Source organism: Canis lupus, chromosome 15 (genome assembly GCF_003254725.2).
Source record: "Canis lupus dingo isolate Sandy chromosome 15, ASM325472v2, whole genome shotgun sequence".
Lineage (NCBI taxonomy): Eukaryota > Metazoa > Chordata > Mammalia > Carnivora > Canidae > Canis > Canis lupus.
The window spans coordinates 9,080,806-9,096,492 of record NC_064257.1 but is presented as its reverse complement, the minus strand read 5'-3'; the positions used below and the strand labels follow the sequence as shown (position 1 = coordinate 9,096,492).

Sequence of the window (15,687 nt, the reverse complement as noted above, 5' to 3'; positions counted from 1 at the left end):
TCTCAGCAAGGTTGGCTGAAAGTATCAAACTATAAAATCCAGCCATGTCCCAAATAGTTCAACAGTGAACTTTCATGTAGGTGAAGCGTTTTTTTGACTAGGACCCCTTAAAAATATTCTTTTATTAGTTAAATTACTACTTAGGTTCAAATTTTGGTTATTTTAATGAGTCTTAGATTTAACTTATAAGAAGTTTAATTGGCCTGTTCTATTGTTTAAGATAAATAAGATTCCATTTTCATTAAATCCAATTATCCAAACCCCTCCTACTAAGAAACAACAGCTAGTTATTTATATTTACTTAAACCACATTACTATCTCCTTGCCAGAGTTTTGCATTCCAGTGGAATAACTTCATACAAATGTTTTCTTCTTTTTAAAAGTCACTTCATATTTCTCTGTTCAATAAATATTTTCATTGGTAGCGTAGACATTTCTCCTTACATCCAAAAAATAGTTTTTTGGTTTCTCTTATTATTCATGATTTTGATGTAAAGGTGAGAAGACTACCATCACTCAAAATGGCATTACTGAATATTGTATACTGTGGTTTCAGGAATTAATTAGGAAAAGTTCTGTGCAGGATCTCAAGTATTAACTTGTCCATGTTCAGAATCTATTGTGTGATTTACTAGTGATTTTGGTGATTGATACACATGCTGAGCTTTGACTGAGAGAAAGTGTTTCATGAAACCAGTTACTTATGATAGTTTTAGTTTATTTTCTGGGTACATTTACCAGAGGGTAAGTAGTGTATTATCATTTTCTTGTATATCATAGATTATTTTAAATGTTGGTCTTAGAACTTGTAATATGTGAAATTCTTGTTATAATAGTTGGAGAATTTTTGTTAAATAAAAGAGCTGTCTTTATTTTGCTTTTTCAAGTTTTTATTTAAATTCTAGTTAGTTAAAATATATGGTAAAATTGGTTCCAGGTATAGAATTTAGTGATTCTTTACATATATATAACACCCAGTGCTCATCATAAGTGCCCTCCTTAATACCCATCACCCATTTAGCCCATTCCCCCCAATTAATCCTCAGTTTGTTCTCTATTGTTGAGTCTCTGATGGTTTGCTTCCCTCTCTTTTTTTCTTTCCCCTATGTTCGTTTTGTTTGTTAAATTCCAGATATGAATGCAATTGTATGATATTTGTCTTTCTCTGACTTATTTCACTTAGCATTTCTAGCTCCATCCATGTCCTTGCAAATAACAATATTTCATTCTTTATCTTCATTCTTTTTGATGCCTGGATAATATTTCATTGTATATATATGCCACATCATCTTTATCATTCATTAGTCAGTGGACATTTGGGCTCTTTCCATAGTTTGGCTATTGTTGATAATGCTGCTATAAACAGCGGGTGCATGTGCTAAAGGGGTTTCTTTAGATTATGGCATAAGTCAGTTTGTGGAAAAGTCTACATATAGGATAACCATGTTCTTAACTGGACTGGAATACTTTTGAGAGTGAAAGGGAAACTATTAGCATTACACTGGGAAAGCAGGTATAAAACGTAGGTTCACCCTATCTATAAATCAGTGCTTAACTCTTTCTTGTGAAAAATCAGCTCATTTCTCCATCAGATTTCTTTCTTGATATGTCCCTTTATCTAATCTTTTACATTGTTTTCTTCCCTTGCAGACTATGCTGTGGAAGAGAAGCCATCACAGATTTCAGTAATGCAGCAATTAGAGGATGGTGGTCCTGACCCACTTGTATTTGTTTTAAATGCAAATTTGTTGTCAATGGTTAAAATTGTAAATTGTAAGTTAGAAATTCGTTTTTTAAAATTAAAATGAGATACTTTACTGACTCATAGATAATAAGTAAAGCTTTTAAATTCATTATACACAGTATTTTTATATGGATGGAGCCACATCTTACTGAAAACTGGGTACCAAAGATATTGGTTTGTATAAAATAACATCTCCCAGAGGACAACTGTGGGACTAACTGAAACTCTTGAAATGAGATAGGTGAATTCCTCAAAGAGGAAAGCCAAACAGAATTTCCTGAGATGGATGTGCTAAGTCACAACTCACCACCAGAGTAGTTGGAAATGGATAAATTATCCAAGAGGGTCAAATAATTTACAGGCTAGATTTAAATCTCAGAAACCTTAATCATGTGCAAATATTCATTTGAGAGAAGTGTTAGTTAGCTAACACTTACATTAAAATTCAGTACATTAAACTTAAGATTCAGAAGAAACTTCCTAATTCTTGGGGCTAACTTCTAAATCTTGGGGGCATCAGAATGAGTAAGAGAACAGTAAATCAGAATCTTAATTCCAGGATCGTCTTGGAAAATAGAGAATTCATTTATCCTGGATGAATGTCAATAGGCAGAGTTTTGGAGAGAGGAGTAAAGCACTGAGGAACTGTCCTCTAATTCCCACTGTGTACTTGTTTTAAGTTGATCTCGGAGACCAGAAACACCTACATGCTACTTCCTTTGAAAATCTGTATTAAAGAGTGCAGGTTTCTGGCTTCCTTATTAATTGTACTCTTGTATATTTGGCCAGTTATTAATGCTTTCCCCCTTTCCCTCTAGGATCAGGTGTTAAAATAATTTGTGAAATTTTAATTTACCATATCTAGTCTAAAAGTTATACTTAGAAAATAGCTAACCCAGAATTCCTAAAGTGTATACCATCTTAATATAGTTGTATTCAGTGCTTCCTGTTTAGGTATATAAAGTAACAATTCCCAAAGGGAAAGAAAGGGAAATTTTATTAGTTTTGATTTACATTGTGATGTCTATAATTATATTTGAATCTTATTTCAGCTCCTTTGGGGATCCTATTATGTGTAGAGTAAAAATGATAAAAGTATCAGATTGAACATTATTTTTAATTACATATAACTTGTGCTATATATTGGGACTCTACAATGCCATAAGGTGAAAAAGTGGAAGTAAATAGTCCAGAAAAGCCATTCTTTCACCACTTTTTACAGGATAAAACCAAGTAAAATCATGTTGCTGTTTAGCTAAAATTTTCTCCCAAAAAGGACTATAATTTAAGAAGCTAGAATCTTGAGGACTTGGCTGACTCAGTCAGTAGAACACTCAACTCTTGATCTCAGATTGTAAAGCTCAAACCACATGCTAGTGTAGAGATTACTTAATAATAAAATCTTCAAAAAAAATAAAAAGCTAGAATCTTTCTAGCTAGGTTAAATTTAAAATGTGTATATAAATATATATTTTCTTTAAGCCACAACCTGAATCCAAAGCTATAATACTGGCTTTTGTTGTTGTTGTTTCTAGTTCTACATGAGTAATTATTTCCTTGGTAAAGTGAATTTTTTAAAAATACAGGTGAGGGAATATATTCTTTATTCATATAGCCTAGGATACCTTGTTTTATTTTATTTTTATGAAATGTTTTCTTTTAATAATAATACCTTCTAATATAGGAGTTAAGAGTTTTTTTTTTATTTTTTGTTTTTAAGACTTTATTTATTCATAAAGATGCAGAGAGAGAGGCAGAGACACAGGCAGAGGGAGAAGCAGACTCCATGCTGAGAGCCTGACGTGGGACTCGATCCAGGGTCCCCAGGATCATGCCCTGGGCTGCAGGCAGCACTAAACCACTGCACCACCAGGGCTGCCCAGGAGTTAAAAGTTTTAAATGCATTTTCTTTTACTATTACTTCTTTTACTTCCCTTCTATTGATTTTCTAAGTATTTACTTAAAGCCAGAGACACTGGAATTCTTTATTTTCTACAATACTTTGTCTCAGTGGATTTATAGTTCACAGTTGAATTGTACAGATTCAGTATAACCTGTTTTGTCCTTTGATGTATTGTAACAGATTTCTGTGCATTTCTTTAAAGGTAAGGATTGAAAAGAATGTCTTTATTTTTATTTCATTCATAGATGTGAACAGGAAGTGCTGGTGTTTCACAACCAAGGGGATGCATGCAGTGGGTCAGTCCGAGATAGTCATCCTTCTGCAGTGTCTACCGGATGAAAAATGTTTGCCGAAGGATATCTTTAATCATTTTGTGCAGCTTTATCGGGATGCTCTGGCAGGTGGGAATGCTTTATGACTTAGTCTGCACCCTTTACAAGATAAAAATTTTATGAGCCCCTGGGTGGCTCAGTTGGTTAAATGTCCACTCTTTTTTTTTTTTTTTTAAAGGATTTTATTTATTTATTCATGAGACAGAGAGAGAGAGACATAGGCAGAGGGAAGCAGGCTCCATGCGAGGAGCTCAGTGTGGGACTTGATCCGGGTTTCCAGAATCACGCCCTGAGCTGGAAGGCAGACGCTTAAGTGCTGAGCCACCAGTCATCCCATAAATGTCCAACTTAAGCTAAGGTCTTGATCTCAGGGTCATGAGTTCAAGTCCCATGTTGGTCTCCAAATAAGTGTGGAACCTACTTCAAAAAAAAAAGATGAGGGCAGCCCCGGTGGCCCAGCGGTTTAGCGCCACCTTCAGTCCAGGATGTGATCCTGGAGACCTGGGATCAAGTCCCACGTCGGGCTCCCTGCATGGAGCCTGCTTCTCCCTCTGCCTGTGTCTCTGCCTCTCTCTCTCTCTGTGTCTCTCATGAATAAATAAAATCTTAAAAAAAATTAAAAAATAAAAATATTAAAAAAATATGAGTGAGAATTTAAAAAAAAAAAGATAAAAATTTTGGATTCAGTTGCAAAATAATAGTCATAAATACTGAAGCCTAGCATTGGACTTTGGTATCAGCAGCAAGTTAGAACTTGCCAAGGTTTAAGGAAATATAAATTTTAGTACTTTACCTGGTGTGGTTGTTATTATTTTACAAAGGCTGGAATCAAAGTTCAAAGATTACCCATTGACCATGATATAAGAATACTTTTCTTTGAGTGGCTTAGGGTACCTGGTACTTATTGGCACCTGGTAGAAGGAAGCATAATCATAACTTACTACTTGTTTCTTCAGTTAACAATATCTATATAATCATTATGTAAACATTCTTTATTTAATTTTCAAGTTTTAAAAACCACTAGAATGGGCAACTTTATTATGGTTTCAAAGTAAATTATAAATATTGCTAGCCCTACCGATGTAAAAGTAAATGCATAACTACTGGCAAAGGCTAAGGATACTATAAAAAGACATATTGTTATAAATTAAGAGAAAAATACATGTGTATTATTTGGCATTACAAAGTTGACCTCCTCTGATTTAGCAGAGGAAGTAAGAAGTGGTGTAGTTGAGCTAAATTCTCATCATAACAGGAAGTAAAAAAAAAAAAACAGTACCTATGGTTGGTAAATAGGAAAAGAGTTGTGTAATAACTACAACAAATGAATAATAGAAGAGATCGTCTCTGAGGAACAAGGCTTGGAAAGGGGAGTGAGATTGAGCAGGGTATTAAAATTATTTTCATGTATTACATGGTAATATTTTATAAATATATTAAAACCATAAATTATTCATATTTTCTGAATGCAGTGATTCCCCTTGTGGGATTCTATGCCAAAAAAATGATCTAAAATGGGGCACATGGGCTGCTTGATCAGTTAAACATCTGCCTTCAGCTCAGGTTATGATCCCAGAGTCCTGAAATTGAGCCCCTCATTGGGCTCCTCCTCAGCGACAGCCTGCCTCTCCCTATGCCCCAACCCTACTTGTGCTCTCTCTCTCTCGCACTCTCTCTCAATAAATAAATAAAATCTTTAAAAAAATTATCTAAAATGTAAAATATATTTTGTACATGAAAGTGTTTATTACAACATTACTTACTGTTAACACAAAAATTTAGAGGTAACCTAAATGCCTGTCTACAGGTGAAACATTTAAAACTGTTATGCTGATTAGATGTATGCATCTTTTTTAGAACATTTTTTAGCCATTAAAAGTAATATTTATGAATAGAATGTAACAACATGGAAAATGTTCTTGAAGTAAGTACAAAAGCGGGATATAAAATTACATCTTTAGTGTGGATTATAGCTTATGCATAAAAGATTATACCTTTATGTCTTAGTCTCTATGATAATTTAGGTGTCCTATTACATGAGGATAAGACAGTACATCAGCAACTGACCACATACCTATGAAGTATACTTCTGTATTTACTGTGTCAGTTCAAAATATATGGGGCTAATATGTAGTCATTTAGAACCTTCAGGCCATATAATACTCAGGACCTACATTTATTTCCAGAAATGATCTGAAACACTCACTTTTCTCCTCAATTTGGATGTATTCACATATGAAAACTATAAGCAGAGAAATGACATTGGAGGTCCAAGCAGTTGTATATTCATGTACATTTTAAGGGGGGATTAGGGACTAAAAGCATGGGAGGTTCATGAAAGTCTTGTTCAAGAGTCCATGCTTTATTGTGTAGGCAATGAGGAACAATTGAAAAAATGAGTGACAGACACTGTGTGTCTGGTGACAGGTAAATTGAGTTAAGAAGCAGTTACAGTGGATAAACAAAAAATTATAGTGGATAAACACTAGAATACTTCTCAACAATAAAAAAAACCCTGCTGATATATACGACAGCATGGATAAATATCACAGATATTGTGCTGAACAAAAGAAGCCAGGCACAAAAAAGTACATATTAGAAGATTCCATTTACATGATTCTCTGGAACAGGCGAATGAATCTGTGGTGTTAGATCATGTTTGCTTGAGGTGAGTTGGGGATGCAGGTGTTGCAACTAACTACAGTGGGGCCCTGGGAACTTTCTGGAGTTATATAAATATTTCATATAGTGATAAGGATGGTGGTTACATGAATATTTACATTTGTCAAAACTCATTGAACTGTATACTTAAAATCTCTGGGTTTTATTGCATGAAATTATTTCCTAATAAGATTGACTTACACATTTTTTATTGAGATATAATTCATATGTAACATTACTTTCAGACGTAAAATATAATGATTTGATATTTGTACTTACTGTGAAATGATCACAGTAAGTCTATTTAACATCCATTTTCACACTAGTTAACAATTTTTTCTTGCTGATGAAAACTTTTAAGATCTACCCTTTTAACAGTTTTGAAATATACAATACAGTATTGTTAACTATAGTTCCCATGCTGTACATACATCCTCAGTACTAATTTATCTTATAAATAGAATTTTGTACCTCTTGGCCACTTTTACTGATTTTACCCACCCTCTCAACCCCTCTCCCTCCCCCACCAATCTGTTCTCTGTATGTAGGAGTCCTGTGGTTTTTTGTTTGTTTTTTAGATTCCACATATAAATGTGAGATCATATGTTATTTATCTCTCTCTAGCTGATTTTACTTAAAATAATGCTATCAAGTTCCATCCATGTTGTTGTAAATGACAAGATTTTATTTTTTATGGCTGAATAATATTTCATTGTATATATACACACCACATTTTCTTTATCCATTCTTCTATTGATGGACACTTAAGTGTTTTCCTGGTCTTGGCTATTGTAAATAATGTTGTAACAAACATGGGGATGCAGATCTCTTTTCAAGTTAGTGTTTTCATTCTCTTCAGATAAATACTCATAAGTGGAATTGCTGAATCATATGGTAGTTCTGGTTTTTATTTCTTTTTTTTAAAGATTTTATTTATGGGGCACCTGGGTGGCTCAGCAGTTGAGCATCTGCCTTTGGCTCGAGTGGTGATCCCAGAGTCCCAGGTTCGAGTTCTGAGATCAAGTCCTGCATCAGGTTCCCTCTGCCTATGTCTCTGTCTGTCTCTCTCTCTCTCTCTCTCTCTCTGTCTCTCATGAATAAATGGATAAAATCTTTTAAAAAAATAATATTTTGGGCAGCCTGGGTGGCTCAGTGGTTTAGCGCCACCTTCAGTCCAGGGCCTGATCCTGGAGTCCCGGGATTGAGTCCCACGTCAGGCTCCCTGCATGGAGCCTGCTTCTCCCTCTGCCTGTGTCTCTTTCTCTCTCTCTTTCTCTCTCTCTCTCTCTCTGTCTTCATGAATAAGTAAATAAAATCTTTTTTAAAAATTATTTATTTATTTTAGATAGTGCAAGCAGGAGAGAGGGGCAAAGGAAGAAGAGAATCCCAAGCCGACTCCATGCTAAGTGTGAGGCTCAGTCCCAGGACCTGAGATCATGACCTGAGCCAAAACCAGGAGTTGGATGCTCAGCTGATTGAGCTGGTTTTTATTTTTGAGGAAGCTCCATACTCTTTTCCTTAGTGACTGCACCAATTTACATTCCCACCAATGGTGCGTGGAGGTCCCTTTCCTCTTTATCCTCACGAACACTTTGTTATTTTAAAATTGAATTTTTAGAAAAGCTATTGTCAGGATCCAGCAAGAAATTAAATTATCAAGGTTTAATAAAGTAATTAGGTAATAGCAGTAGGAACAAAGATTATTGAAAAGAAATGAAAGACAGTGATGTTTCAGTTCAGTAGGATTTGGTAACCAAGTGGATGTGAGAGGTGAGAAGGGACAAGTCAGAGTGGCTTCAGATTTCTGGCTTGGACATCTGAATGGACTTTGTTCTTATTCCTTGAGATAAGAAATAGAGTAAGAATGGATTTGGCAGCGGAGTGGGATATTAGTTCTTTGTCCATTGTGTTGAATTTGAAATATTGACAACAGATGGTGATACGTAAATGGATGATGACTATATAGATATGGACCTCAGGGAGTAGATCTGATATTTGGGAGACCTAGCAGTTACACGATTGTTGAAACTATAGTTGTGAATGGGATAGATCAGTGAGATGAGACTAGAGCTGTGAATGGAACTCTGAGAAATACCAACAAAGAAAGGCTGTGAGTCATTGCATGAGTTATTAAAATAGGTTTACCATAAGTGGTTATTCACTTTTCAGAAGTATCCTTATATATCAGTAGAATCTATTTTGAACTATCATATTAAAATGCAAAAATTCCACAACAAAATTACTGATACTAAAATAATGGTGATAGTCTAAGGTCAGACTATAACCATGTAAGCTGTTTTAAATATTCATAATATAGATGAGGGCATGTGCATATATATCTTAAGTAAATAAAACAAGTGAGTCTTAAGAGTTTCTCCTCAACTAGGAATCATTTCACAACTTATAAAATACTGAGACTAGGAGGTATCTTAGATCATCTGGTATAAACTATTTTTTAGATGAGGAAAATGAGAGGTGTTAAGGCTAATCTAAATCACAGACCTAGACGGTGGCAGAATTAGGCCTAAGGCTCCCAGACCTGTATTCTTTAGAGTATGTCAGTTGTCTCAATGTGTGTATATTAATAGTACCGCAGTTTAAAAAAAAAAACAAAACAGGTATACGTAATATCTGTGCTATGTGTTATGTCTGTTTTATTAAGAATCCTGTTTTTATTTTTTTTATTTTATTTTTTTTTTTTTTAAGAATCCTGTTTTTAGATAAGCAAGGTAGTAACTTGATATATAATTTCACTACATTTTTTTAAATAAGTGGAAACATCTTTTACATGTTATGAAATGATCCTAATATTTTTCTCTTCTGTGTAGCACATATTGCAGAATCAGCAAATTCTGTCTTAAATTTCCTAAATGTGAAAGCCTTGAATACTCTGTCACTTGTGTAGTGGTTACTTTGCCATAAATTACTCAAAAAGCCTTAGAAGCCCTTGAATGAATTTTATTTACAATTTCTTATGAATTTTTAATCCAAACTATATGTATTTAATAATAATGTATATGTCTTTGTGTCCATATATGTTTATTTAGCATATGTACATTTTTTGTCATACATAGTTGCTTATGCTTCCCACAATGAGAGAGAAAGTTACCTTTGGTGAGTAACAACATTCTGAGAGTTTTTGGGTGCCTTCTGGTTATTATTATAGTGCCATGGGAGATTCTAGATCATGTATTGTTTCTTGCCATCTCTCCTCCATTCCTCCTATGTTTTGTACTTGTTTTTTGCAAACAAACATTCAGAACATGGATTTGAATGAAACGAGAATTGTATCTACCAGATTATTTTTTCTGGAGTTAATCTCTGGTTATTTTCCTCTCTTATTCAAAAATCTTTATGGGCTTTGTGTTGCCTTTAGAATAAAATGTGTATTCTGACATTCAGTACTCTATGTAATCTGATCCTGTTTTCCAGTTTCATTTCCACTAGTAGTCTCTCAAACTAAACATTTCTCGGCTCTTTATATATACACTCTGATGATTTCCTACTTCATTACCCATGATCATGGTGCCTCACTACCACCATACTGTTTCATACTATCCAGACTATCTGGATCCTATCAGTTGTCTTAAGTCTTACTCAAAAATGACTTTCTCTATGAATTCTTCCCTAATAATCCTCCCAGATAGAAGTATTTTTTGCTAAACTTTTTTTTAAGGTTTTATTTATTTATTCATGAGAGACACAGAGAAGCAGAGACATAGAGGAAGAAGCAGGCTCCCTCCGGGGAGCCTGATGCAGGAATCTATCCCAGGGATCACGACCTGAGCCAAAGGCAGACACTCAACCACTGAGCCACCCAGGTGCCCTTCTTTCCTAAACTTTTTTACTTATCCTTAAAAAATTGGTATATATAAAAGTGTGTAAATATACATATATTTAATAATTATGCAAGTTATAAAGCTTAACAACAAAATAACCACCCATAAACAAAATACCCAACTTGAGAAGTAAAAATGACCAGCCCACTGAAGCACTGATCAATGACCAATCCTGATTACATCTTCCCCAAACTTCCCCAACCCTTAGATAACCACTGACTTTAATCTTGTGTTAGTTTTCTTGCTTTTCTCTGTAATTTTATCACAAATATTTTGCATCACTAAGAATTACTATACATTTATTTTTGTATGCTTTTAAACTTTATACAATTGATATCACACTGTATATATTTTATGTGGTTTGCTTTTTTCATTCCATCATGTTTCTGACACTTGTTCATAGCTCTAGTGTTTTAGTCCATTCATTTTCAGCTACAGTTTTATACCTATTATATACGTTTACCACAGTTTATCAGTTTTCCTGATGAATAATTTGCTTTTTTTTTACCAATATATTGTTATTCGGACACGTTCTTTAAAATTTTTGTACGTGAACACTTAAGGAATAAAATTGCCATTTAAATATGGATATGAATATCTTCAACTTTATCAGATGATGTTAGACTGTTGCCCAGAGTAGTTTATCAGTTTATATCCACCTGCCCCCATCTCCAGCATATAACAGTTGCCAACATTTGATACGGTTTTAATTTTTGCTAAGCTAGTAGATAGAAAATAGTATCTCAGTATGATTTGCATTTCACTAATTATTAATGAGGCTGCGCATATATTTATTGGCTGTACATAATTTGTCTTCTGTGACAAATATGTCTCTGTATCTTTCTTTTAATTTTTTTAACATATATTCTGAATTATGGCCTTTTTCTAACAGAGTTAAGTTATTCAGTGTGTATTAATTTTCTACTGATGTATTTCTAAGGAACAAACTTAGTAGCTTGAAATAACACCTATTTCCATGATTAGGAGTCCAGGCACAGTTTAGATGAATCTTCTGTTCACAGTGCCTCACGGTGTCATCTGTGGTGAGGTTTCTCATTCAGAGCTCAGGTTGTTGGCAGAATTCATGTCCTTGCAAATCCCTTTTTTCTTGATAGATATTGGCTGGGTGATCCTCCCGGCTCCCAGAGGCTGCCTGCAGTTCTGTGGCTTCCTGGCTCCATGGATAGTTCACAGCAATGGTGTTTCTTTCAGATCAGGAGGAGTATGTTTCCACTTTGAATCTCTGACCCCTAGACCTAGATTTAAAGGTCTGATGTTAGGCCCATGCTGATAACCTCCCTACTAATTAGCTCCATTGATAAGTAACCTAACCATGGGGTACATCCCATTATATTAATAGATGCTGCTGTTGCTCAAGCAGAGGGAATTACGGTGTATATACCAAGAGGCAAACAGAATTCTGCCTCCAACACAGGATTCTTATCCTCCCAAACATGACACAGACCTAAAACATGCTTTACTTGGGCAGCCCCGGTGGCTCAGCGGTTTAGCGCCGCCTTTGGCCCAGGGCCTGACCCCGGAGACCCGTGATCGAGTGCCGCATCGGGCTCCCTGCACGGAGCTGCTTCTCCCTCTGCCTGTGTCTCTGCCTCTGTCTCTCTCTCTTTCTGTGTCTCTCATGAATAAATAAATAAAATCTTTTTAAAAAAATGCTTTACTTGATACCTTCACTAATCTTACTCTTGTTGTCTATAGTTTGTTTTGCCTTTTGTTGTAAAAGAAAAAATGTTTTTATTTATATTCATCAATTCAATTTGGTGTCAGTATCAAAAATCACTATCATTATTCAATTCAATCAAGATTACTAAATTTGCCATTATATTTTCTCCATATCTGTTGTTTTAGTATCTTGTGTTTCCTTTTGGACTTGCATTTCTTGCTGAAACTCATCTTGTTATTAGTTCTCTTAGCTCTGTGGTTAGTAAACTCCATTAGCCTTTGTATGTCTGAAATTTTTTTATTTTGTCTTCTCTCTTGAATAATTCATTGGTTATAAAATTCTAGGTTAATCTCTTTGGGATTTTTTCCCCCTCCCTTTCCTCTTTCGTTCTCCCATTCCTTACTTTCTTCCTTTTACTTCCCCTTAGCAAGTACTTTGAAGATACTGACTCCTTTGACTTTTGGCATCTCCTACAGTCTAGTTTTTTTTTTTTTTTTCTTTTTAAATATAGTTATTTGTCTTTACTCTTTTGCTTTTAGGATTTTATTTTTATCCTTAATTCTCTGCAAGTCCATTGCTAAAGTTCTCTGTGAGCTTTTAAATCAGGTTTATTGAGATATAACTTATATTCACCTTTTCAGGCATAAAGTTCAGTGAGTGTAGATGAACAGATGCAGTTAGGTCATCATCACTAGAATCAGCATACAGAATGATTTCTGTCATCTCTAAACCTTACCTCATGTCCCTTTGTATTTAATCTCCTTCCCTTACCTTCTGCTCCAGGCAACTATCATTTTAATTTCTTTCCCTATAGTTTTGTATTTTCCAGAAGGTTTTATAAATGCAATCACACATTTGTATTTGGCTTTATTTCATTTAGCATAATGCTTTTGAGATTCATCCATATGTTTGGATGTATGTATCGCAGTTTATTTATACATTTACCTGCAATGTATGAAAAATTCCAATTATTCTGGATCCTTGCCACCACTTGATGGTGCCTTTTAAAAATATTTTTTGCTTTTCTAATGAGTGTGTTGTAGCATCTCATTATAATTTTAATTTGCATTTCCCTAATGACTAATGATATTGAGCATCTCTTCATATGCTTATTTACCATCTATAGCTCTTCTCTTGCCCATTTAAACATTGAGTTTTCTTAATGAGTTTTTAGTATTTTATAAATTTTGGATAGAAGTCCTTTATCAGATAGTACATTTTGCAAATATTATATTCCAGTGTATGGCTTTTCATTTTATTACTCTTTCAAAGAGTTTAAGTTTTAAATTTTGATGAAGTCCAGTTTATCAGTCTTTCTTTTATAGTTTATACTTTAGTTTCCTAAGAAATCTTTACCTTAACCCAAAGTCACAAAAATTTTCTCCGAATATATTTTTTTCTGGAAGTTTTATAGTTGTATCTCTTACATATAGATATATATAATTCATTTTGAGTTAATATTTCCACAGGGAGTGGGGTGTTGGAGAGTAAGAATTTCCTGTTCTCTTGAAGATTCTTCTAGCTGAACTAAAAACCAATTTTACATGAGACAGATTAACAGGAGAAAATCAAATTTAGTTTCATACATATGGGGAATCCATACAGTCATGGAAATTCCAGAGACAGGCAAGGTGAGGTATATATGCCATTCTGAACTAAGCAGAGGGAGTGGTAGGGGGTCTGGGACTTCAGAGGGAAGGAATGCAATTCACAGGAAGATGAAAAAGAGTAAGTGTTTCAAATGTTTGCTGGGCCACGCAGAAACAATGTGACATAGAGAACTTTGATCAGATGGGCCTGCATGGGTTCCTTCTTGTCCTCCATACCTAGTTCATGGTATAATGTAGTCATCTATGGGTGATAGTTCTTTTACCAGACCAGATCCTTTATTTAAAATTTTTGTAGACAGTTATATGGGAAGAAAAGAGCTATTCCTGAATCTGCTGGGTTTTAATAGTTTTTTAACTCAGAATAATTTTTGTGCCAACATAACATGGCCTCTCTAAGGGGCAGCTGCCCTTGAGCCCTACAGAGGTAAGGCTCAAAGTTTTTTTTTTTTTTTTTTTTTCCGCTTATGGATATCCAGTTGTTCGAACAATTTGTTAAAAAGACTATCCTTTTGCCATCAAATTACCTTGATACTTTTTAAATATTTGCATTCTATGTATGGGTTTCTTTCTCTATTCTGTTGATCTATGTGAACATATATGTGGATTTAGTTTTATTTTTGTTGTCTAGTACCAAAAGTGTACTTTTGATTTGAAAACACATTTCTTTCTTTAATTTGGAAAATTCTTGGTTATTATCCCTTTGAATATTACTTCTCTTTCATTCCCAACATTGTCTTCCTTTGGAACTCCTTTTTGATGTTGAAGCCTCTGAAATCAATCTGGGTATCTCTGAGCTGTTGTTTTGGGTAATTTTTGCCTTTTGTGCTGGATCCTAAGGTATATTCTCTCTTCAAAAAAGTCATCAATTTAATAGGAATATTAATGTGAATTGATTAATAATTACATGGGCATACAAGGTTTACATTGTTACTGATTTTCAGCTTTTAGATTTAACTTTGGAATGAGGCAAGAAGACCATTAAAATTATAAACACAGAATATAAATATTAACCTTGCGTGTTAAATCATTTTACCTTTGAAAAATGCTTTTTGGGGATCCCTGGGTGGCACAGCGGTTTGGCGCCTGCCTTTGGCCCAGGGCACGATCCTGGAGACCCAGGATCGAGTCCTACATCGGGCTCCCGGTGCATGGAGCCTGCTTCTCCCTCTGCCTGTGTCTCTGCCTCTCTCTCTCTCTTTCTCTCTCTCTCTGTGACTATCATAAATAAATAAAAATTGAAAAAAAAAAAGAAAAATGCTTTTTGTTCCCTTTCAGTCATTTGCAGTTTTATGTTTGCAAACCTGTTTATTTTCTCTCAGCTGTTCTTTGGTTATCCTAAATCTAATCCCTGCAAATTGAGAGCATTTTTGTGTAGCGTAGTGATGGGTATGAAGGCACAATGGAGGCTTCTCACTACAAATTAGAATAAACTCCAAATGCCTTTGGCCTACAAGATTCTATATGATTTAGTTTCTGAAGATTTCTTTGACCTTATCTCTTACTACTCCTTAGTTTAGCTTCATTGATCGCCTTTGTGACCTTTGAACCCATCAAACTCATTTCTAACTCTTGACTTTTGTACTTACTGTTCCTAGACCTGGAATGCTATTCTTTGCAGATCTTAACTGGTTGGTATCTTCTCTTCATTCAGATCTATTATCAGATGTTTCTACCTCAAAGGATTTTTTCCTTACCCTCATAGCTAAAGAAGTGTTCTCTCCCTTGTCTCCATCAATCTTTTACATTACCTTTCTTGTTTTATTTTCTTCAAAACATTTGTCACTATCTTTGCTAACTGATGTTTGTCTGCCTCCTTTAGAATATAAGCTCTGGGAGGGCAGGATTTATCTGTCTGGCTCAACTCTGTGTACCAGCCTTTAGAACAAATAGTCTGGCACATTGGAGAAGTTTATTAAA

The 15,687-nt window shown here is 34.7% G+C and overlaps 1 protein-coding gene across 3 annotated transcripts in view; it reads left to right on the top strand.

Moving 5' to 3' along the window:
* The window catches only part of ZFYVE9 (zinc finger FYVE-type containing 9), a 184,199-nt gene that overhangs the window by 118,908 nt on the left and 49,604 nt on the right, over window positions 1-15,687 (top strand). For all 3 annotated transcript variants that reach the window (XM_025420053.3, XM_025420052.3, XM_049094283.1), the window contains 2 exons: window positions 1,651-1,773; window positions 3,893-4,048. In XM_025420053.3, the coding sequence (XP_025275838.3) occupies window positions 1,651-1,773; window positions 3,893-4,048 (279 nt within the window). The remainder of the gene's footprint in view (window positions 1-1,650; window positions 1,774-3,892; window positions 4,049-15,687) is intronic.